The following is a 25,320-nucleotide window of genomic DNA, read 5'->3' on the forward strand; positions in this document are numbered from 1 at the left end:
TTCAGTTTCAATAAATTCCTGAAATCTTTATCTTGAATGCTTCCATATCTTCAAAGTTCGATGTCAGTTTTTCACCACAAACACTCAGCTGACGGATACCGTAGCATTTCTTCTATCAGTAGAGTCAACTGACACTTGCTGTGAAATCTAGATCTCCTTTATTGAATTAATTATGAAAATACAACACCTTTTGCTGTAAAATAGGCCCTGAACTAGCCACACCTTTTTCCCTGAACTGTGTAAACCAAACTTAAAAAGCTTTGCTACCTTTTTCAAAGTTGTTCTTTTTTTTCAATGCACCATCTGTAACTTTTGATGCACACCATTTTTCTATTTCTGACCAGTTTTTTTTTTTCTAGTCTCCTACTGTTACCCGTCCAAGGCCAAAGTCATCAGCTATCTTCTGCATTCTCTCTCCTTTGTCGAGTCTCCTGATTGCCTCAAATTTTTGTTCCATCGATTAGGCATGTGTGAATATCAGTTTTTTGGTTCTAATCGAATACAAATACGAATATTGAATTCATATAGTTAAGAATAAGAATTAGAATCCCACTAAAAAAAAAAATTATGACAGGGGACAACTTTGGAAAATAAGACAAATATTACTTAAGTGAAAGGTTGGTTAAGTTAAGTTAGCTACAATAATTATATGGAAATGTTTGGTTAAAATATTTAATTTATAAAATAACAGTTTTTTCATTATGCAGTTAATTTAAACATGTGTGTGGCCATGCAGCAGTGTTTATGGTTCTCCCTCCCTCTATCATCATTGTAAATGTCCATGAACTGGCACTGTGTACAATAGTCCAATTTCTATCTTGGCAGGTTTTTGTGATGCAACTGAACCCTGAACCCAAACATAATTTTTGTGTGAGATTTCCCATGCTTTCTACTGCAACATTTCATTCATGATAAAATTGCTGTAAAGGGCATGCTTTTTTTTATTGAAGGAACTGATATATAAAAAAAATAAACAATAGACTGGGAGAGAAACATGGGTATAAAATAAAAAATAGTATTATTATTATTATATATATATATATATATAATTTTTTTTTTTTTTTTTAAAGATATTTCTATGGTGGTGGGGACTATAATTGATGGAGAGAGGAAAGGCGAGGGAAATCAGTGTTTTGTTTGTTGTGGCAACAAGCTGAGACGCAGACCATGAAGACTTCACTTGTATTATACTGGAGACATACCCTCTTTTATCGCATATTCGTCACACTCGCATAATCGTCGCACTCGCATAGTCGCACCCATATTTAAAGCCGTCAAAATTGGGATAAAAAAAACTTCTCGCACAAACGTCGCATGATGTATTTGGTCTCGCTATTAGATGCCGAGCTCTTTGTGTAGGTATCTTTTCCGTATAAAACAATGTATTTTAAAGTATAAATCTAATATTTATTCGGACATTTCCACTTACTTATTTAATTAACGGAAATACAAAGTTGTCTGACATGTAAATGTTCTTATAAAGACGTTTTTAATCGTTATTTTATTTATCTGATCGTCTGCGTCGCCGCGGTGTACTGTTTATAAACATGTAGCCAGCGCTAGTTGGCATCATTCGTGTTTGGTTATGTTGCTTCCCGTATAGAGCGCGCATACGTAGTCGAATATCAATATCTCACCTATTGCATGCAACGTGCGCTCTCTGTCAAGTGCCGAGTTAACTAATTTGACGGCCCGCACTCTTTCGTGGCAAGCGTGTACTACGACAGTTACGCGTTAGTTCACGTCACAGATTCAAGTGGCTTGCGTTCGCGTCACAGATTTTGTTTTTTTATTTAATGTTGAAGAAAGGTTTTTGTTGCATAAATTATTAATTTAAATTGTTTGGCGTACTCTTTTAAACTTCACTTTTTAAATAAACAAACTTTCCATGAATGGGTTCTTTTTTCATGAATAACTTTACCTAACAAAAAATTTTTTTTTGCGCATAATTGTCGCACCCTTACTTTTCAAACTTGATTTTAGAATAAAATGTGCGACGATCATGCGAGAAAACACGGTATATGGTGCGACCCATATTCGAGGGTGACCCTTATGATGAAAATGTTACATTTTTTTTCCTTCTTAAAATTAAAGGTGCTAACCATATACAGTACAATTTTTTTTTAATGTGTTAGTAAAATACTGTTTTACTTTACATATTTTACCTTTTAATTGCTTACTATCCCTTAAAAAGTCTATAAAAATGTTGGCTTACATAGTTTTTATGATATTTATTATTTACACACCTCAGTTTACCATGCTAACAATTCTTAGTAATTGTTTTGTGTTCGGTAAACTTCGAAACACACGGGAACAAGAAGGTCCATACCACGTTGTTTGCACTGGTACACAGATTCACTATGTTTCTTGTTAGCATAACAATCGTTGCACCTCTTCCGAGGCTGCACTGTTGATGTGCTGTACATGGTATTTTCTCGAGAAAATATGCATGCTTATTCCCTTACAGGCGAGTTGGTTACCTGATGAAGGCCACCCTTGCTGATGATACTCTGGTAGCTCACATATCTCCAGCAACTGTTCTGCTCTTTCTAAGCGAAGTCTGTGAATGAAAGCTTTTTTTTTGTAATATTTTGGTACATGATGTAAGAATTGAACAACATGTGAAGGGTAGCAAAAAATGTTCTTGTATATACTCTTTTACATTGTACTTCCTCATGACAGGGAAACAACCCAATACTGGGCATGTTTTTCCTGTGCACCCTGACTGTACCAACATCATGTTTCGAGATTGAATTTCAGAAGTTCTGAAAATAGCTCTGGAAAAGTGTACAGATTTCCATCAAACAGTGTGTAACCCGAAGCATTCAAACATTTTACTAGTTCTGTTACTACAGATGTGCCAGCTGAAAATTCACCCTTTGTTTTCAGATTTACACAATATCCATTATTGAAATCTCACAATTTGTTGAATGTTACGAAGAGTAACATGCCTTTGAATTTCATAAGACTTTCGTCTACAACTATGATTTGGCCAGGTAAGAAGATGTCTAGAAATTTTTAGTTCATTTGATCAATGACACTTCTCATTTTTCCCCATCCTGTCACCATGGTTTTCATTTGCATTATCTGGAAAATGCACAAATTTTGACAGCAAAACAAATTGCATCAGTGGCATTGTTTCGGAAACGAAAGGTGTTCGGATTATGACTCGTAATGACCAGTACATCTGCAAACATATTTTTGTCAGTTTCCTTCTATAAAAACTAGCAAGCGAGAAACTTGTTCAGGGGGTTGAAGTAATATAAAATTCGCATTTCCAAGCACCAATAATGACTGCAGCTTTGTCACGGAATGTTGCAGTTAAAAGCGTGGGAAATATCATGCAAAAGCAATGTTGGGGCACAGTTGCTTCATAAAAACTTGTCTATAGACAAGTGAAGTTGTGCTAATTTACGAACATTTACAACAATGCGAGGGAAGGAGAACCATCAGCACTGCTATATGGCCACACGCACTCACAGAATGCACACACACAAACTCTGGCTGGTATATTTTCCCCTCCTCCAGCGGAACGCTAAAGCAGCAGTCGTGTCACTTACCGGCGCTGGCCTGGCTGGCTGGCAGGTGGCATGTATAGCACAAAGGTGCCATTCACGGTGCTTTACACGCACTACTGAGATATTTTAACTAAACAATTTTTACTTTTTTGATATTATATTTGTTAAAAACTAACCCAGGAGAGATTATTAGGCACAAACACACACTGCAACATTAAAATTTAGTTTTTTCATCCTAAGTGAAAAACTCTCATAGGGGTCACGCTACATTTTTTTAAAACTAAAATTCTGTGTTAAATGTGCAACCCATACATGGATAAATGTGTATCTCATACGTAATTAGTCTTCATGGTATTCTGTTGGTTTCTGATGTTTTTTTGAGTCTCTAGGTGTGTAACCACTTGCAAGGCCAGGGAAGCGTGAGGGGGGTGTGTGTGGTGTGCAGCGCGACACAGGGAGCGGCTGCTGCAGCAGTGCTGCGCGCAGCTGGAGGGCAGCTCGCGCCCCGTGCAGGTGGCAGTGGTAGCGGCCCTGCACTGCTTCGTGTCGCGCCTGGTGCTGCCGGAGGACCACACAGCGCTGCACGGCACACTGGACCAGCTTGCACAGGCCCTGCGCTATGCCCTCGGTGAGTGCACTGCTCTCGCCATTGTGCCGCCAGTGCGGAGACGGTATTACTCCGGTAATGTCTTCTTTTGAACCAACAAGTGATTTTTTTTTCTCCTGTTTTTCTGAGCTCAGCGCACTAGTAGAAACTCGTCATAATGCCTGCAAAAAAATATATTGAATTGTCGTAACCCAATTGTTCCTTCGGTTCAGAAACTATTTCTGTGAGATTTGAACACTCAAAAAGGTAAAAAAATAATGAATGAACTTATGACCTGTGGACTCATGTAAAATTTTAATGCCTTTTGTTTTTCAAATCAAGAAAAATATCAGTAAACTCATTTTATTTCAAGTAGTTACTATATATGGATCAGATTGAAACCACAATATAATTTTTAAATTTGTTCTGTCAGAACAATGGTTAATATGTAGTTGGTTGCTCATGAGGCTGAGGCAGCTGTGGTGACATGTGGCGTGGGCGTATTGCAGGCGTGGGGCGGCACACCCGCCTGAGGAAGGAGGCGCTGAATGTGCTGTTCCTATTGGCCAAGAAGCTGACAGGTAATCATGTGTGGTAACGCCCTTGTGTGTTGCAAACTTGCAACTGGCTCCTTCAAGTTCATTATCCTATACATGTATAATATTCATCAGTCATTCATCACTTTATGCTCTACGTTTCGTTACCTGATACAAATATTTAAAATGTGAAGGTTCTTCATTGCAAAAATCATTAGTAGAAGTCATTATTTCAAATCTTAACAGGAAACTTCCTCACATTTTTAAGCCGTTCTAAATTCAGTGGTATTTGAGTAAGCAGTATTAATTAACTTTTTGCTGCTATAATTTCACTGGCAAGAGCCATATGTGAAGATAAGCCATGTCGATAGCCAGCATAAGATTTGTTTGACCAATATAATATTTGTCTCTTTACAAGGAGTACGTTTCACTGATTGGCATGTTTTCAGTCTACTTTATGCTGGCCTTAACACATGTAGGGACCCCGAAAAATGGTGAACCTTGAAATTCGCATAAAACAACAAAATACACTGGGTTTGTTTTTATATATATACAGTAAACTCTCGATTATCCGGGCCTGGATTATCCGGTTTTCGGGTTATCCGTGCTTGATTTTTTTATGAAGTTGTAAAAAAAATGACGGGTGTAGCTACGCCGCGACTGCGCAGCGCTTTTTTTTTTTTTTTACTGCTGACCCTTCAGACCCTCCTTCCGTTCCCCCGCCACCTTCATCCGTCAATTTGTCACATTTTAAACCAAAAAGGAATGCCTTGACTGCTGCTTCCGGCTCAACTCTCTCTCCCCCCCCCCCCCCCCCCCCCCCTTTTCATTTTCTTTTCAAGCGTTCTTTTCAAAGCGCACCGCCACGCAAAAAAAAAAAGTCCCTCAACCTCTTTTACCTTCCCACACTCCTGACGGCTGGAAGAGGCATTTTTCACGCAGTTATTTACATCAGTTCTCCCAGGCACATTTGTTTTTGTAATCATGTCTGGTAAAAGGAACCGTAAAGTGCTGACAATAGCAGAGAAGTTAGAAGTTGTGGACAGGTTAAGAAAAGGAGAAACTGCCGCGAAATCAGCATAGGAATATGAAATTGTAATCCAAACCGTGCGAGACATTAATAAAAGTGAAGAAAAACTTTTGCAGTTTGCTAGTAGATCAGACAGTGTGGCAGGGCCTTCTAAACGTAAAAGCATGAAAACATCTACCCACGCACACAACGAGGTCTCACACACGCACAAAAGGAACAAGGCTCTCATACACACGTACACACAGGGGGTGGTTTAGGAATTTCCCCTCTACCGGCCGAAGCAGCCAGTAACACAATGGGAGGGGGAGGGCTTCTTGAAAATACAGAGTGAGAGAGAGAGACAGAGAGAGAGACAGAGAGAGAAAGGGAGTATGTTGTTCTCCACCAGACACCCCTTCCTCTCCCAAAAACCCCCACCCAACAACAGCCCCGGCGCCAGCATAGCCACGGCCCCCTCTCGCTTTGCAGCCTTTGTTTACTGCATGAACCTTTTTTTCCTTCCAACTAACGGTATTTTTCCTTGTTTGAAGATGCCATTTAAATCACTCTTTCTTACGAAAGAGCCAACAAGGAATCATTCGTAATAACCAGATTAGTTTAGGATTACTATTTACGTAGTCAAACTGACGGTGCATTTCAAAACTCTCGTAACTTCGAAGGTCTCGTAGTATCCCATACTCGTAGTTATGACGACTGCAAAGTGCATCCTAATTTTAATAGGCGGAATTAACAAGAAACAATATCTTGCCGCGCGAGGTAGAAAAATATAATGCAATAGCTGGAAGGGGGAAAAAAAAGGTGTATAATATTGTGCTGTGGTTCAGACACTTATTTTGTAGTGACCCCCGGATAATAGGTCGTTAAAAGGGTGGAGGGAGATGCTGAGTTGGGACTGCCGCGCTCTCCCTCCCGTAGCAATAAAGGGGACAGGAGAAGGCTGGCGGCAACACAGTGCCAGTATTGTTTACGGTCCAATAAGCTGGGACACGGTATACAAAGCCTTTGCTTGTACTCGTAGAGTTCTACTGAAGAGACACTCTTTTGCCAGTAAATACACCATTTTTAAGTGGTGAAACGGATTATCCGGGTTTTCTTATGGGCATTCAATTATCCGGGCATCGGAAGGTCCCAATTAACACGGATAATCGAGAGTTTACTGTATATATATATATAAAATAGTTTTTCTTGAAATTTTAACATTTTTGTGGAAAAATTAAGTTTCGTGCGAAATATAGCAGTTTCCACGAGTTGACCAGTGCCATTTCTGAATAACATCATGCAGTATGTCAGCTTTGTAACACAGGAAACAAATTTCAATAACAATTCTCTCTAATGTATTTTTTTTTATTACAGCTCTAGTCTGTAAATTTATAAACGCCTCTGTTCACGCCTGTGTGAATATTTACTGGCCATAGACAATTTTCTCTTTTCTCTTTTCATCATGTTGACTTGTTTGTAGTGCTTGGCATTGTGGGTAAAAAAAACAAGGAGTCTAGCAAGATGGTGGTGTGTGTTAGTGGTTTGTATTTAGTTGTGGTGAAAATAAAATACATATTCCGGCAATAGATGTTGAGTTTATACATCAAAACATAATTTGGTCCTCCGGGCCGGATAAAAGATATGAGCAACCAGTTTTAAAAAAAAATTCCGTGTGATTTAAAGAGAAGCATATTCAAATAACTACCTCGTGCGTGTGTGCTATTGGTGTCATGGCGGCTTCAACAACCGAGTTACAGCTCATCATTTTTGACTATGTTATGGACAAAGTAAACGACGTTAGTGCAATTTTAAAGGAAACAGCCAACAATCCAGATCTTTTTGAAGAATTTGCAATTGCGTTTGAAGAAGTCTCAGAAAAGAAAGACGAATTGCTGGCTAACTACTTTGCTTTGTGTGCAGTACCGCCGAAACCAGAAGTACGAACAGTTGATGAATTGGGGACAGTATTTGTGACGTTCGAAAGGTTATTTAGGCAGCTTCGTATTGAACATAATCGGTGTACAGTTAGAGCGGCAGACCTAACCTCTCGTGCAACATTCTCACGTGCAGTCCTGCCTCCACTTCCTTTGCCGGTGTTTTCAGGAAGCAGGGCAGAATGGGCATCCTTTTCTGAGCTTTTTAAATCCATTGTGCATCAAGATGTGTCACTCAGCAACGTGCAGAAACTGCATTATCTTATTGGATGCCTGAAAGATGAGCCAAGAGAGCTGGTAAGTAATTTGCCCCTCACCAACGAAAGTTACGAAGTCATTTGGTCATTGCTGATAAAGAAATACCAGAATCTACGCATTGCTGCTACCATTCATGTTCAGAAGATACTTCATCTTCCATCTGTGCATTCTAACCCACCAGACTCATTATCCCGCTTTGTTAGTGTGGTGCAAGAGAATTTGAATGCATTAAGGGCTGATAATTTTCCAGTGTCTGAGTGGAGCTTTCTCCTACTGAATATTCTTCTTGAGAAACTAGACTCAAATTTACGTGAATCATTTCAAATAGCTGTGGAGCAAGATTTGCCCACTTGTGACTATCTCCTTGCATTCTTCGAGCGTCGTGCTGTGGCGAATGAAAATGTTAAACTACTTAGTGTTCAAGGGAATCATGAGACTAAAACCTCTACAGTTGGTCGTAGCTACAACAGGACTGCAACATTTAGTGTGAAACCACCCTTTAGACCAACCAGTGGCCGAAGCACTGCCCTCGTAGCAGTTGGAAATGTTCTGTGCTGTGCATTTTGTAACGAAAATCATTCACTTAGTAAGTGTGAACATTTTTTGTCACGAACATTGATGAGAGGATGCAGTTTGTGAAGGAGCAAAATATGTGTTTTAATTGTTTGAAAAAACATCATTGTGCTCAGAGATGTTTATCAAAATTTTCATGCAATCATTGTCAAAAGAGACACCATTCAGTTTTGCACTTCAACCACAACAATCACCCAACTCAGCCAGAGAGTACTCAAAATGATACAAATGATACTCCAGCTTATGAACCATTTGTAAATAAATTACAATCGCTACATCTGTCAGGTGATAATCAGGATCAATCAACTACCATTTTATTAACCACTGCTCTTGTGCATGTGAGAGATGGAAGTGGACAGTTTCAAGTGGTAAGAGCCTTGCTAGATGGTGCTTCACAAACTACATTTTTGACTGAAGATTGTGTACAGCGGTTGGGATTGAAACGTCATCGTCAGAATGTCGAAATTGCTGGTGTTGGTCAGACTCCTGTGCCAGGGGCCAGAGGCATTGTCCATTGTTCAATAAAACCAGTGGATTCTCAACATATTAATTTTAATGTAAAGGGCACAATTCTATCTGAAATAACACATTCCATGCCTAGTTCAAGAATCTCACAAGGCTCAGTTACTCACCTCAAGGGTTTAAAATTAGCAGATCCATCATTCGACAAACCTGGGCCTGTTGACATGCTCCTTTCAGCTGATATTGTCAGTGAAGTGCTGACTGGAGCTAAATTACCTCGGGAGCCTAATGCTTTTCACTCTCTGTTTGGTTGGGTTGTAAGTGGTAAGGCCAAGTGTGAAACACATGTGAACCCACCTGTGTCATGCCTGATAAGAACACCTAACCTGGATGTACAATTACAGAAGTTTTGGGAAATTGAAGAAGTGCCATCAGTCGACCTTATATCAGATGATGACAAGAAATGTGAAGACCACTTCCTTGCAACACATGAACGCAGTGCTGAAGGGCGATACATACTTCGTTCACCATTCAATCAGGAGGTGAAGGACATGGGTCATTCTTTGCACTCTGCTTTATCAAGATTTGAGCGCCTAGAGTGTAGGTTGAAGAAGTCACCTGATCTTGCGAGGGAATATAGCCAGTTCCTCAAAGAATATGAATGTTTAGGCCACATGACCCGCGTGACAAGCATTCAGCATATTCAGGGTCAAGATGATGAAATAGCCTATGTCATTCCTCATCATGCTGTACTCAAGGAATCAAGTTCTACCACAAAATTTCGTGTGGTGTTTGATGGGTCAGCAGCAACTTCTAAAGGCATCTCATTGAATGATTTGCTCCTTACTGGTCCAAAACTTCATAAAAACATTGGTGATATTCTTTTGAACTTTCGAACTAGGCCTGTTGTTTTCACTGCAGACATCTGTAAGATGTATCGACAGATTCAAATCCACCCTGATGACTGGAAATACCAGTGCATTCTATGTCGACCGTCTCCCGAAGAAAGTGTCCATGTTTATCAACTGAAGACTGTCACATATGGTTTAGCATCTTCTCCTTACCAAGCTTTGAGAACCTTGCAGCAATTGGCCTTGGACGAAGCCCAGAAATATCCTTAGGCATCAAAAACATTGTTAAGAGATGTGTTTGTAGATGACATTGTAACAGGAGCAAATTCTGTAGAAGAGGCAGTGCAACTTAAGTGTGAACTCGTGGACTTGTTAGCTCAAGGAGGATTTGAGTTACGTAAATGGTCATCCAACAATTCCAGTGTGTTGGAGGATCTGCCTGTAGCACATTGCGATACTCTCAGAAGCTTTGATCAAGACACAAGTCCAGCAGTTAAGGTTCTGGGCATTCATTGGTGTCCCATCACTGACGAGTTTATGTACCACATCAATGTACCCCATCTATCTGTCACAAAACGAGGAATTCTCTCCACCATTGCTAGGTTGTTTGATCCATGTGGATGGGTGTCCCCAGTTATAGTTTGGGTTAAAATATTGCTCCAGACTCTTTGGACACTGGGATTAGAATGGGATCAGCCAGTCACTGCAGAGGTTGCTCAACAATGGTTACACTTCAGAACATCATTGTCTTCCCTTACTAATGTAAGGATTCCACAATATATCCATTTTCTGGATGCCTGCTCCATTCAGTTTCACGGATTTTGTGATGCCTCTGAAAAGGCATATGCTGCAGTGATTTATGTAAGACTTGTGGACAATACTGGTATGGTCTCAACCCATCTAGTAATCGCCAAGTCAAAGGTGGCACCGCTAAAGACATTGTCCATCCCCAGACTTGAGTTATTGGGTGCTATGCTGCTTGCTAAATTGTGGATATATGTGAACACATTGTTTGAGAGCAGATTGGACAATTTTACTATGTACATGTGGTCAGATTCAACTACTGTGTTGTCATGGCTTAAATCATCTCCTCACAAGTTTAAGGCTTTTGTAGCAAACCGTATGTCCGAGATTCAAGCTATCACACCCCCAGGAATTTGGCGCTATGTTCCCTCAGTGTGCAACCCAGCTGACTTAGCATCCCGAGGTGTTTATCCTGATCAATTGATTGAGAGTTCTTTGTGGTTTCATGGTCCAGATTGGTTGGTAGAATCAGACACAGAATGGCCTGTAAACAAATTTGAGGTATCACCTTTCCTAGAGCTTCCAGAATGCAAGCCGGTGCAAAGTCAGGCCCTTGCAGTGCAAGAGGACCGACAAAATGAATTGGTGAAATTGTTGGAAACATTTTAATCATTTTCAAAACTTAAGCGAGTAACAGCATGGATACTCAGAGCCAAAAGTGTGTTCTCAAAACTCCCGCATTGTGATTCTAAGATATTGAAGTGTGAGGAGATGCAGTCTGCACTGATGTTTTGGATCCATGTAGTACATCATCAGTATTTTATGAAAGAAATCAAACTCCTGAAGCGCAGTGAATGTTCCAGTAATTTGCGGAGTTTGTGTCCATTTCTTGACTCCCTCGGAATTGTCAGGGTGGGCGGACGTTTGCAATATGCTTGTTTGCCTGAAAGTACCAAACACCCAGTATTGCTTCCAGGAAAATGTCATCTTTCAAAGCTTATTGTAACCTTTTACCATATCACATATCTCCATGCAGGACCTCAAGCTACTCAATCTCTCATTCAAAGGCAGTTTTGGATTGTGGGTGCTCGACATCTCATTCGGCACTGTATTCATCGGTGTATCACATGTTTCAGGTTGACTGCAAGGTCTCCTGCACCTCTAATGGGGAATCTCCCAAGTGTAAGATTCTCACAAGTGCGTCCTTTTCTGAAGGTTGGTGTGGACTTTGCTGGACCCTTTTCTTCTAAGACCACCAAAACACGTAAAGCCCCAATCAGTAAAAGTTATCTTTGTTTGTTTGTATGTCAAGTAAGGCAACACACTTGGAGGTTGTGTCCTCACTATGTACAGAAGCATTTCTAGCTTTTCTAAAAAGATTTGTATCTCTGAGAGGAACACCATCTGACATACATTCAGATCAAGGTACAAACTTTATTGGTGCCGACAGACACATGAAAGAAATTCGTCAAGCCTTGTTTACTGAACCTGCCTGGCAGATGCTGCAAGATCACCTAGCTGACCTCAACATTGTGTGGCACTTCAATCCTCCCGCTGGCCCACAGTTTGGAGGTCTATGGGAGGCAGCTGTCAAGTCGGCAAAGGTGCACATGGCAATCAAATACTCACATTTGAAGAACTGACCACACTCTTTACTGAAATCTCAGGAATTTTAAACTCAAGACCATTGTGCCCTTTGTCAGCAGATCCCTCAGAATTTGATGTTTTGACTCCTGGACATTTTTTGATTGGTGCTCCTCTTGTTGGCATACCGGAACAGGATCTATCCCACCTTTTGGAGAATCGTTTAGATAGATGGCAGCTCATCACCAAACTGAAGCAGTGCATCTGGAAATGCTGGAGCACCGAGTATCTTCACACGCTCCATCAAAGGACAAAGTGGAATACTGCAGTACCCAATGTGGAGGAGAATGCATTAGTGTTAGTGAAGGAATCTAACTTGCCACCCTTGAAATGGAGAACTGCCAGAGTTATCAAAACTCACCCAGGTAGAGATGGTGTTGTAAGAGTTGTCACACTGAGAACCTCTACTGGTGAAATTGTGAGACCTGTGACAAAAATCTGCCCTTTACCAATATCCTAAACTTATGGACATAATCAGGAGCTTTTGTGATGTTTGATCTATTCGTTTTGTGTTTTAGTATCAAGGTTATGTATGTTAAGTATGGAAAAAAAAAAAGTCATTTTTTTTCGGTGGGCGGTATGTTCACGCCTGTGTGAATATTTACTGGCCATAGACAATTTTCTCTTTTCTCTTTTCATCATGTTTACTTGTTTGTAGTGCTTGGCATTGTGGGTAAAAAAAACAAGGAGTCTAGCAAGATGGCGGTGTGTGTTAGTGGTTTGTATTTAGTTGTGGTGAAAATAAAATACATTATCCGGCAATAGATGTTGTTGAGTTTATACATCAAAACAGCCTCAAACCCAATACTTTGCCCTTTGTATTGTGCATATAACACAAAGTAAAACATCTTGGATTTTTATATCTTTGGTATAAAGTGCAAAAGAGGGTTGGCTTTGTTTGTTGGTTGTACGTAACTTTTCTTAAATTACTTTACGTGAGACCTAAAATATGTAAATAACCTATCTTCTCGTTTGTTTACATCAAATGTTTTCATAATTTTTTTAGTTTAGGCCCTTTGATTATATTTACTTAAGTTGTTATTACAACATTTACAAGTGTACATTTAGTGTAGGTTCTGCCCTGCTTATGCTAAATGACAGGAAATGGTGTACTGTTTTATTTAGTACCTACCATGTTGTCTATATGATTTAACATTACGTTATTTTAGTTTTTAATTGTTTTTCATTAAAGTTTCAGAGATGCTCAAATGTATAGTTGATCTGTAGTTCTGAAGAAGAGCCACTTGCCTAAGGAAATCATTAAAACCCTTTTTTTTAATTCCCTGACATGTTTTCCAATAATTTTCTAAAAGGGTGCTGTGATAATTAAAAATATATATATATGAGTTTTTCTTAGTGGTTAAGAAAGGTATATATATTACAAATACTGTGATATGAAAATGCACTAAATTGAAAATTCTTAAAAATAGTGTAGATTGTTGATTAGGTTAAGTGGCTCCATTTAGAATATTGTGGATGGTTGTTTAGGTTTGGTTAGCTACGTTAGAAATACTGTAAAATCTTAATGAATTACCAATTTAATATGCACCTAGGTGATTTAACCTACCAACCATTGTAATACTACGGTATTATCAGACTAACTGAAACTGTTTGTTATTGTTTTACGTTCGAGGTTAATACCGCTTCCCGGACTTTCGGCAGTGTTTTGTTTTGTTTCACGCATGGCGGCGCTCGCAGCTCGTGCTGCGTCGTCATGACAACTGCTGATATAAATAATCGCGCGGCGTTTGGAACAGCTTCAACGAGCCTATGCTTGTGTAATAATGACATTTCATTGGCTTAGTTAAAAAGGACGCTAACGTGTCGCGGCCGTGGTTGGCCCTTTTCAAGTAACAATTTAATTTCGGCAAGAGAGAAGAAAAAAAGAGTGGAAAATGACGCCATTTAGTGCGTGTTGAAGTGTATTCCCTCGGGGAATATTTTGTACGTGGCGAGGCTAATTTCGGCGTTATTGGTCTGAAAAATACGTCAAAATACAGGGCAATAGTAAGCGACGCCCTGTAATTGAATGCAGAAGAATTGCATTCAATTCACGTGAGTGACGATGTATTTTCCGAACGACCTTAATCGTCCAGAGTTAAGGTATGGTCTGCATCATCGTTATATTGGAACGCTGACGTAATTTTTACCGTCAACGTATGCGAACTGTATTAGTATAAACTTTGGATAATCATCATATTAATTGGATATTGACCTTCGGCAATTATCGGCAAAAATACTTAAAATTGCACAATTTACTCACACACGTTCAGTGGTCCGGAAGTTAGGAGTTTCATGCTCGAGCAAGCCGGAGCAACCCCAAAACTTTTTTACTTTGTGAACAATTTCAGGAACTTAATTTATTTTATTTTATTCAAGAGTCAGGTTATCTATGACATCCCAAAGACTGTATTTAATATTTGTTTGTTAATTCCATGGCTCGAGGTTTCTCATACTATGGTTAATGCAATAAAAATAATTATTGATCAAGTTATTTTGTTGTTACCTGTTGATTACCTCTGGCGCCCTATTGTTAATTCCTGAGATAGCGTTCACGAGTAATTTAAAAAGAAATTCTTAACTTCCTCAAGTACACGTTTGTGTACAGAAGGGAGAAGAAATAATTTTTCTTTTTTCTGGCGCACGAACAGTGGGGCCGATAGTGTGTGTATTTGTATTGTGTTTTTGTGTTGTAAATTATAACAGTAAATATGGAAACTAGGGGAAGGAGTAAACGTGTCAGCCAGGACAGCTCCAGGGACAGTAGTGTGGAGTCTACACACTCTGTAGATGTATCTGTTCCCACATCACCTAGCCACGTACATAATTCAGACTTTGTTACCCCAGTAACACATGCTGGAGCGGCTAGCGTAGAAATGGCACAACCCCAAGCTACAACCACTCCACACACACCTTTGCCTGTATTGCCAGCTGCAATAGGTCATGAAACAAGTGCCAGCTTGATCATTATGCTGCAAAGCATGTGGCAAGAGGTTAAATCTAACCACCAACAACAGCAAGAACAAAGTGCTAGGTTAGAAGAACAACAACGAGAACAGAGTGCTAAGCTGGAGGAGAGTCTCCAGGGCACTAGTGCTAGGTTGGAGGAGAGTCTTAGACAGCAATTGGACAAACAACAACAAGAACAGAGTACTAGGCTAGAAGAACAGAATGCTAGGTTGGAGGAAGGTCTCAGGGACACTAAGGAGTCTATTAATAACACTCTTCAAAGGGAAATGGGTGAAGTCAAAAGTTGTGTGGCTGCTATTTCTGTACGGTTGGCAGAACACGAAAATTACACTGAGACACAGTTGCAGCTGGTGCAACAACAGTGTAGTAATACAACAACTAGGTTAGCAACAGTGTTGACTACCCAGACCAGCCAGCTGAATGACAGGCTAAACCAATTAGCTGAGCAAGCGGCTCAGAACAGCTGTGGTCTGGATCACATTCAATCTACATGCCAGACCATGATTGAAAATGTAGTAATCAATCACACCACAAACATGAGGGAACAGGTGGACACGCTAGTGAAAAGGCAAACAGAGTTTTCACTTGACATAGAGCAGCAAGTAGGCAAGCTACAAGAGAAGGTGTTGCAGTTGAGGGTAGAAAATCTTACTCACACCTCCAGTCACCATGTAGCATTGGCCCCAGCCCTGAACACCAATGCCAATGAAATCCTCAGTAGCTGTGATTCACCGCAGGTTGAGCAACCTGAGATCCCAATCACACGCTCCAACTCAGCTAACACACACATCACATTGGATCCAGTTGCAGTGATGCACCACCCGGCACGCCAATGGTCAGAGTTGATGCCTAGGTTCTCTGCCCATGAAGGAGAGAATCCAATGAGATTCCTTTGACGCTTCGAGGAATACGCTGACATGTTCAGGCTAAGTGATGCTGAACGCCTGAAATGCATGGCAACTGCACTGAGAGATCATGCGTATTACTGGTGGGAGGTATTACAAAGTACCATCACTTCCTACCAAGATTTCAAAACACATTTCAAACAGCAGTTTTGGAATGTGAAAATACAGGGCACACTGAGAGCACGTCTGCATACCGAACGGTATGATAATAAGAAGAACCGAACTCTGGAGACACACTTGTCTCAAATGTTCAAGAGGACGCGCTACCTCGAACCAGAGATGGGTGATATCGAGTTCATGGCAATGGTGACCTCCCAGCTACCCATCAAGTACCAAGTACATTTGACAGGGCGTAGCTTCAGCAACATTACCGAATTCCGTGAACAGGTCCTCGCTTTCGACCGGCTGGAGCGGCTGTCCAGGAACAACAATAGTGAGGTGGAGAAAGACCTCAAGCCAGCACATCAGAAGGCAGCACCACTCTACACACCCTGGCAGCGTGGTAACGACGGCGGCAAGGCCAACGTCCACTGCACGTCATGGCAGCCTGCAAAACCGTACTGGACAGGAAAGTGGAAGACCAGGAGGGAATTCCAACCTCAACATCAAGGAAACCGCCAGCCGAAGAAACCCTACACCCACAACCAAAACCAGTGGTGGGGAAGGCAGTACCGTCCTGAACATCAAAATGGAAGGCCACCCAGGTGGGAGTACAGGAGTTACTCAAACCGTCAGCCGCCCAACAATATGCAACAGCATATGTTGCATTCCCCCGTAGCAGACACCGCTCCTGTGAGTCAATCACCAGCGAGTTTTTCTACAATCAATCATCCTCCAACCACATCGTACCCCATGCAGCGTGGATACTTTGCTCGGCAGCAGCCGATCCCGCCCAACTGCACAGTCACGCAGCCTCAGCAGACTGCGAGTTGCAGCTACTCTCAAGCTGTAATTGAGGAGCATCAAAATAAGTATGCTCAATAAGGTTGGATGTATTAACCAACCTTATACCCGGAAGTGACACTCCTGGACATGACATGGAGGGGCTAACAACAGAGAAGGAATAGAAGAAGAAATAGAAGAACTAGTACGAGACAAATTAACAAGAGAAGCCGACCTTAGGAAGAAGAGGAAGCCAGCATCTAGGATCAGTAAATTTACTGTAGGAGACTTAGTTCTACGCCGTACAGCACCAACCAGTAACAAGTGGGCTCATCTAGCGAAGAAGCTATTTTTATTGTATTCAGGTCCTTACAAAATAGTAGCTGTAGAGAAATGTAACTGCTACACTCTTCAGGATCCTGATACAGGGAAGATTGTAGGAAATTACAACTTAAGTCAACTTAGGCCTTACAAAACACCTGTGGTGGATTAGAACACCAGAAATGTATCATTATTACTTGTGTTATGCTAAAAACCATTGTATTGTTTATGTTGCTAATGAAATTATATATATATATATATATATATATATATATATATATATATATATATATATCCTCGTAAGTTGATAGAGATAATACATGTGTATAGGTACCTCATTGCTTCGATATGGTAATTTATTGTCGAAGAATTAGGGTGTTCGTCAGTTGATGATTTTATTCCAACTGATATTTTGTGCTTGGAGCATTATGTGTTGCCTGAGCGTTGGTTCGGTACATTATCCTAGAGGGATATACCGAATATTATGTACTGTGTGTACAGTTACTGTGTTGAGACACAGTTATTACCACCCTATTAGTCGATTTTGACCATATTAGCAATGAATATACACATGAGGTTTGAATAAATTTTGGCATAAGATGTGTACAAATACAGTAAAACCTCCATTAACGAATATCCTATTTAACGAAAAACCCCATGCAACGAAATAAAATTTTGGTCCCGCCGAACCGCCATATGATCAATGCTGTTTTAACCTCTAAATACCGAATTTTATTTGTTCCGAAATAGTGAAATTCCCTTTACAACGAACTGCCGCTTTTGAAAAACACGCAAAAATAAACATCTCCTACAAGACATCCACTAATTTTTTTTGCATTCACTGCTTAAAAATACGTGCGTATAACCTTAAAATAATATGCACCATCGCGGAAGACAATAAATAAACAAAGCATCATGGATAACACACGTCATGTATACATGCCACACTTTGTTCAAAATGGCGGGTACATTTAGCGCTAGTGGCGGAAACCTCTCGTGCCATCGCTCTGGCAAAACGAACAACTAGTATATTTTGCGTTTATATGGCTATAGATGCGCACACGCAAATATTTTTAACTATGGTCAAATATTGTAATAGGATAATATGGGAAACTCCGGCCAATTAGCATTGGCGAAGCGCGAGACATCAGACTGCAGCGCATTCTAGCGGCGTGGACTGAAGAAAGCCCCGCGTAATTCAATTTTACGTGCATATTAAAGGCAACATGTTTACACAGTTAATATAAGTGCTGTTTTTACCAAAACTAGAAATTCAAACACATTTAATGCTATTATTCATACAGAACTGTTCTCAGGCTTTATTTAAAGGTATGTGTCAAAGATAGATATGTAATTCTGTGCAAAATATAATCTATCAAAATAACTGAACAAGTAGTAGGCCTATGTAGTATCTAATTGGTTTTCCAGCTGTTTTATTTTTAAGGAAACAAGAACAACTAGTTTTAGTAACGGAAGTAAATTGTATGTATGAAATTAATTTCTCACCTGAAAATGTGACTGCATTTTAAATAAAAATCCTTAATTAAACCGAAAGAAACTGCTGCAAACAAATCATGTTACAAGAATGGTAAGGAATTATAATAAATAATTACTTTATAATAAGAGACAAAAATATAAAACAAAGGGGTTAAAATTGTGAATGCGCGAAACGCGAAACACTGGCTGTATCCGAATACATAGGGATGCGTCCTTAGCACACACATCCCTACATCCCTTAGCAAATGCAGCCACAATGTAGAGGACGCATTTCTAATGGATGGATAGTATCCGAATACTTTTACTACTAGCACCACCTGTTAACTGTCAGTCGTACTAATGTTCACGCAGCCATTTTGTGTAGGGATATCTACGAATATTCAGCAAAACGTAAATAATAAATACCTACCAATTAAAAAATAATGTAACGTGTATGTTATATATGTTAGCGATCCAAATAAAATACATTTTATAAATTGTAAACTTTAAAAATACTTATGAGTTTTGAATTATCATTTAAGTTTAAATTCGTATTTTTATTATATTTATTAACGTCTTCATTTGTCTCTGTTTAAGTTATCACTTTCGCTTATAATGTTTTAAACAAATGTTTTGCTGAAAATCTGAAGTAATATTATACACAAACAAAATAAAACCCAATTCCGAAGCTAATGGATGTAGGGACGCGTTAGTGGATGCGACACTCGCATCCCCAGAAATCTCGAATTAGTGGATGCGTGAAGGGATGCATCGGCATCCCTTGTGAGAATTCGGATTCAACACAAAGATGGCCGCGTCCACTACGATGCACTTTTAGTGGATCCCTTAGCTAAGGGATCCATTAGGCCAGTATTCGGATACAGCTACTTAATGCGTTCGGTCCGCTGGAAATCTGAAAAAAGACTTTCAGCGGTTAGTAACGTTGTAATTTTTGCAGCCAAACACCGCACAAATATTTCCGGCCATTCTGAATTACTGTTCACATAATAATGTGTTTATTTATTCGCAAATAGAACCATCATCTTATCGCACCAAACACACTTCAATGCCTTTTACCGCCGTTTCCAAAGCGTAGGTTCAGTCCACGCCGCCAGGTTCGCTGAACAACATGTCTCGCATTTTTTTTGTCTGTTTCCCATATTATCCTATTACAATATTTGCTATGGTATAGTTAGATTTCCGTTTTTTCAGCTTTCACTGTTGTTTATTTATTTCCACACGTAGTTACGGAAATCATTACGTTACTACTGTAAAATGAATTCTAATCCTAAAAAGCGGCGACAGATTGACGTTAAAATAAAATTAGAAATTTTAAATGCAGTTGATAAATGTGGGAAAAAAAAGTGATATAGCTAAACGTTTCAACATCCCGGCGTCTACACTTTCGACCATATTATCCAACCGGGAACATAACGAAAACAACGCTTCTCTGGTAGGGAGAAATCGAAAACGTGTGAAAGTATGTAAAAATGATGATCTGGACAAGATACTTTTAGACTGGCTAATGGAGGCTAGGGCATCAACATCAATGTCTCCGGGCCGATTTTACAAGAAAAGGCATGCCAGGAAGCACTGGAGATGGGAATTGATAATTTCCAAGCATCAAATGGTTGGCCATTAAACAAGTGTATTCTATGTACTTTTTCATGTTTAATTCCTCATATCGTATTAAACAGTCAGAAAGACAGTTCTAGCCATTTATGTAAAGCTTTATGATGACTAGAAATATATCGTGCGAAACCTCCATTTAACAAACCCCTTTACAACAAACACAACAAATTTTTGTCCCTTGAGATTTGTTAAATAGAGGTTTCACTGTACTATGTGACATGTTTACAATAAATACGGCAGCACACAACTAAATACTACATATATATATAATGGCCTAAAGATTAGTTGACAATGTCCTACTAAATGAATACACTTGTTGGTATGAGTACTTACAGTTTGATCCAGGCTACTGCCTTGCCCCTACCTATGCTTCTTCGTCGTCTCGTAGTTAAGAATGCACTCTAATTGGGTTCCCACAGGACACCCGAAACGATAAGTGGATATCAACTTCATCCACACTCTTATTAATAGGATGTGAAAACACTCCACTTTATATTGAGAAGAAAAAAAAATTAAAGAGAAAGAATTTTAAAGATTGTCTTTAATGAACAGCTTTAAAACACAGACACTATACATTAGCACTCAATCAAGGATATTTATCTTGAAGTTATTGTCATTACTTCATAGCTGAGTAGCATATAATGTCTTTTCTTGTAAATAAGGTTAGATATTGTGTAACATGTAATGAATGGAAATATTATCATATGCATATATGAAAAGCAGATATAATATGTTATTGAAAGTCCAATATTATTGGCAAATCTCAATTAAGAAATTGAAGGTGATTATTTACTAGGTGATGGTATTATGTTGATAATATCCATAAATAGTAAATCTATAAAATATATTATTTAATCAATCACCTACAACAAAGGTAAACAAAGAACATGTTGTTATTGCAAAGTACTATGCAAGACTATTGTTGCAAATACTGTTTATTTATGCATTACATATTTATTTAACACAGTTATTATGTGTTCAATTAAGGTTTATATTTATTATTAAGTTGTTATGAATTATTAAGTTTATGAGTTTGAGGAATCTCGAGTCATTTAATTTAAATTAGATTAGGGGAGCAAGAGAAGAAGAGGGGTTAATGATAGCATGAGGCACGATCACAGGACGCTATATTGTCATATCGCGCGAGTGATAAGAACTGTTATCGGACGTGTGATTAACGTGTGTGTGTCTTCTGATTACCAACGAACTGAATGAGTTTTGTTGCTGTCCCCTTCGACACCATCTGCAGCGGTAGATGCAGCAGCAGCAGCAGCAGCAGCAGCAGCAGCAGCAGCAGCAGCAGCAGTAGTCCAAGGCACATGTAGAGTCATATGTTGGACATTTGACTCAGCAGCTCGTACCGGTTGGTACGACCCCAGCGAACACACCGCAGACCCGGTGGGTCCGCATCAGCACGACACCACAGCATCCCTCGTGATGTCATTAGTGACATCAGGTGATGCAATCATCGATGAACAGCACACTGGTCCAGCAGTCTTCACGACGTCGATCGCCTACAACAGTGTATTGTTGGCTGAACCACCATCCCAGCACTGTGGTTTACACCGCAGTCGACCTCTCTGCTCAGCTGTTACTTACCATGAATGGAGATTGGTGAGCCTTCTTCTACATCCTTGCTTCGCCCAATCAGGTAACTGATACTCCACAGCATGTAGACAGATCATGTTTACAAACAACAGTGCGACTGTCCAGCCTACGAAGTGTAGTGTCGGTTGGCAAGAGAATAACGTTTTTCAACCTTCATCGCAATGTTGCCAACTTGTGAAGTAACCAGTTCCAGTTATTTATTTTAACGATCTAAATTGAATTTAACTTTTTGGACAGTGAAATATAAATTTATATCGGGAGCGGCACTGTAATACTACGGTATTATCAGACTAACTGAAACTGTTTGTTATTGTTTTACGTTCGAGGTTAATACCGCTTTCCGGACTTTCGGCAGTGTTTTGTTTTGTTTCACGCATGGCGGCGCTCGCAGCTCGTGCTGCGTCGTCATGACAACTGCTGGTATAAATAATCGCGCGGCGTTTGGAACAGCTTCAACGAGCCTATGCTTGTGTAATAATGACATTTCATTGGCTTAGTTAAAAAGGACGCTAACGTGTCGCGGCCGTGGTTGGCCCTTTTCAAGTAACAATTTAATTTCGGCAAGAGAGAAGAAAAAAAGAGTGGAAAATGACGCCATTTAGTGCGTGTTGAAGTGTATTCCCTCGGGGAATATTTTGTACGTGGCGAGGCTAATTTCGGCGTTATTGGTCTGAAAAATACGTCAAAATACAGGGCAATAGTAAGCAACGCCCTGTAATTGAATGCAGAAGAATTGCATTCAATTCACGTGAGTGACGATGTATTTTCCGAACGACCTTAATCGTCCAGAGTTAAGGTATGGTCTGCATCATCGTTATATTAGAACGCTGACGTAATTTTTACCGTCAACGTATGCGAACTGTATTAGTATAAACTTTGGATAATCATCATATTAATTGGATATTGACCTTCGGCAATTATCGGCAAAAATACTTAAAATTGCACAATTTACTCACACAAGTTCAGTGGTCCGGAAGTTAGGAGTTTCATGCTCGAGCAAGCCGGAGCAACCCCAAAACTTTTTTACTTTGTGAACAATTTCAGGAACTTAATTTATTTTATTTTATTCAAGAGTCAGGTTATCTATGACATCCCATAGACTGTATTTAATATTTGTTTGTTAATTCCATGGCACGAGGTTTCTCATACTATGGTTAATGCAATAAAAATAATTATTGATAATGTTATTTTGTTGTTACCTGTTGATTACCTCTGGCGCCCTATTGTTAATTCCTGAGATAGCGTTCACGAGTAATTTAAAAAGAAAATCTTAATTTCCTCAAGTACACGTTTGTGTACACCATCCTTACCATTTTATGGTATTTTTTAGTGTAGCTAACCTAACCAAATATTTACACCGCTTCACATTATTTCTTATCTAGCAACCTAATCAACGGTTCACACAATTTTACTGTACTTTTAGGTTAACCTAACCACTCATTATAACGGTTAACTAATTAAGTATCAAAATGCTCTCTAGAGAAAGGTTGGAAAAAATTTCAGGAAGTAAAAAAAAATTAATTTTACAAATTTTTTTACGGGAAAGAGTTTTTTTTTTCTTTCTTTCTTTCTTTCTTTCCAGAATTACCAAAAAAAATTAAGATTCAATTTATGTGGTACAGAAGACAAGTTTGTAAGGGAGTAAAAGGTAAAAAATGAAAATTTGATTCCAAATTTTATAAATTTTACACCAATTTTTTTTGCACAACTTTTGGTCAATTTTATTTACAATTTTTCTGGAATCCCTACTCATGTAATTAATTGTATTTGTGTGTTGTAATTTACAGGTGTTTTTACCCTGTATGGTTCAACATCAAACACAAAGCAGGGTGAAAAATTGTGGCACCCAGTCAGGACTAATCACAATGTCAAATAGGTCGTAAATTTCAATATGTTGATTCAGGGGAAGAATTGACCAGCTTTGATTCCAAAACCATTAGTTTCCAAATACTTAAATACCATTGGGATCAATGAAATCAGCATATTACAGAAACAGAATAAATCCAACACTAGACTCCATGCAAATGTATGGTATTTAAGAACAACTTGAAAAGCAGTTTCCTTTTTTTCTGTTGTCATTAACTGACTTTTTTGCAATAATTCTTAAGTGTTATGAAAAATTATTGGTGTTCCCACAGACTATTAAAGTTAAATAATCTAATGTGGCAGATGACAAAGCCTTTTGTTGCACAATATTAGATTACAGGTATTGCTTCTACATGCTTGTACATGTTCACATGTATGATATCAGAGGTCGTTACTGTCTGTGAGCTGTAGGCAGGATGTGTGATAGCTGTTGTTGTGCAGATGCAGGCCGGATGGCGGAGCTGCATGCGCTGGCAGATACCTTGCAACAAGTCCTTGATGAGGTGGGCAAGGACCCCAGCCCCGAGGTGAAGACGCGCCTGTTCGACATCCGCCCACTCCTGCGGCGTTAGTCCTGCCAACCTGCTCGACACAACTTCACAGACTGAACCACATCAGGAGTTACAGTTGCAGCCAACTGTAGCCACCCATTTCCTGAGAACTGTGCTGTGCACTTTTGGGACCACCATATCAATTGGTGGTCACCAACATTTATTTATATATTACATTAACAATTTAATGTACTGTATTTGCGAATATTTTAGTTTATTAATAAATGTATCTTCTTTATTTAAAATAAAATCTCAACATTTTTTATTGCATTAAGGTTTTGTGGACCACTGTCAGAAAGCATCAGCTTTGGAGATGGGAGATTCTACTTTGCATAGATTTGTGATTCATGACTGCACCAGTGTAGGTTGGAAATTTGGCAATCAGTACATTGCTGGTGGTTCATTCAACCATACAGTAATCACAAGTATATCGCTATATGTTCCCTTGAAGAACTTTGAGTGACAGTTTGACTGTATTTGACTATTGTCACTATTGATGAGGTTTTCTAAAGGGCCCGCCTACCTGGGAACCTATATGGTGTTTACTTTTAACGAGCTGTCGCAGCACAACTTCTACTGTTATTACTACTCAAAATAATGCTACTTCCGTTTTTAATTGTTGTGGGGAAATACAGTACATATTTGTTTATTTCCGTACCTGTGATAATCTCTCCGCTTCGCTTTGTTTTACTGCGAAAAATTTGGTGTGCATTTCTGGTACTACTTAGTATAAAGATCTCGTACCATATACAAGTATAGCGCGTGTGCGAGAATTATGAAACAAACACTAAAAATCTAGTAAAACTGCAGTGATCAAGTTAGTGCACAAAAATGTGGCAGGATGTAATCATGTACCTACTGTAAATTACTGTTTATGTAATTACCGGTAATTTATGAGCCATTTTTGTTTATGTAACAGTTATTTATTGGTAAGATTTAGTTTATGATATAATAGTGCGTTTAAAATAGCTCTCACAGTAACTTTTACGGGACG

General features: G+C 39.3%; 1 protein-coding gene across 1 annotated transcript in view; it reads left to right on the plus strand.

Annotated features, from left to right (window-relative positions):
• Nucleotides 1-24,576, plus strand: part of LOC134527879 (proteasome adapter and scaffold protein ECM29) — a 157,867-nt gene extending 133,291 nt beyond the window's left edge. The window contains exons 32-34 of the mRNA XM_063360870.1: nucleotides 3,964-4,146; nucleotides 4,614-4,685; nucleotides 24,217-24,576. Coding sequence (XP_063216940.1) covers nucleotides 3,964-4,146; nucleotides 4,614-4,685; nucleotides 24,217-24,347 — 386 coding nt within the window. The 3' untranslated portion in view covers nucleotides 24,348-24,576. The remainder of the gene's footprint in view (nucleotides 1-3,963; nucleotides 4,147-4,613; nucleotides 4,686-24,216) is intronic.
• Nucleotides 24,577-25,320: the final 744 nt, after the last annotated feature.

This window comes from Bacillus rossius, chromosome 1 (genome assembly GCF_032445375.1).
Source record: "Bacillus rossius redtenbacheri isolate Brsri chromosome 1, Brsri_v3, whole genome shotgun sequence".
NCBI classification, from domain to species: Eukaryota; Metazoa; Arthropoda; class Insecta; order Phasmatodea; family Bacillidae; genus Bacillus; species Bacillus rossius.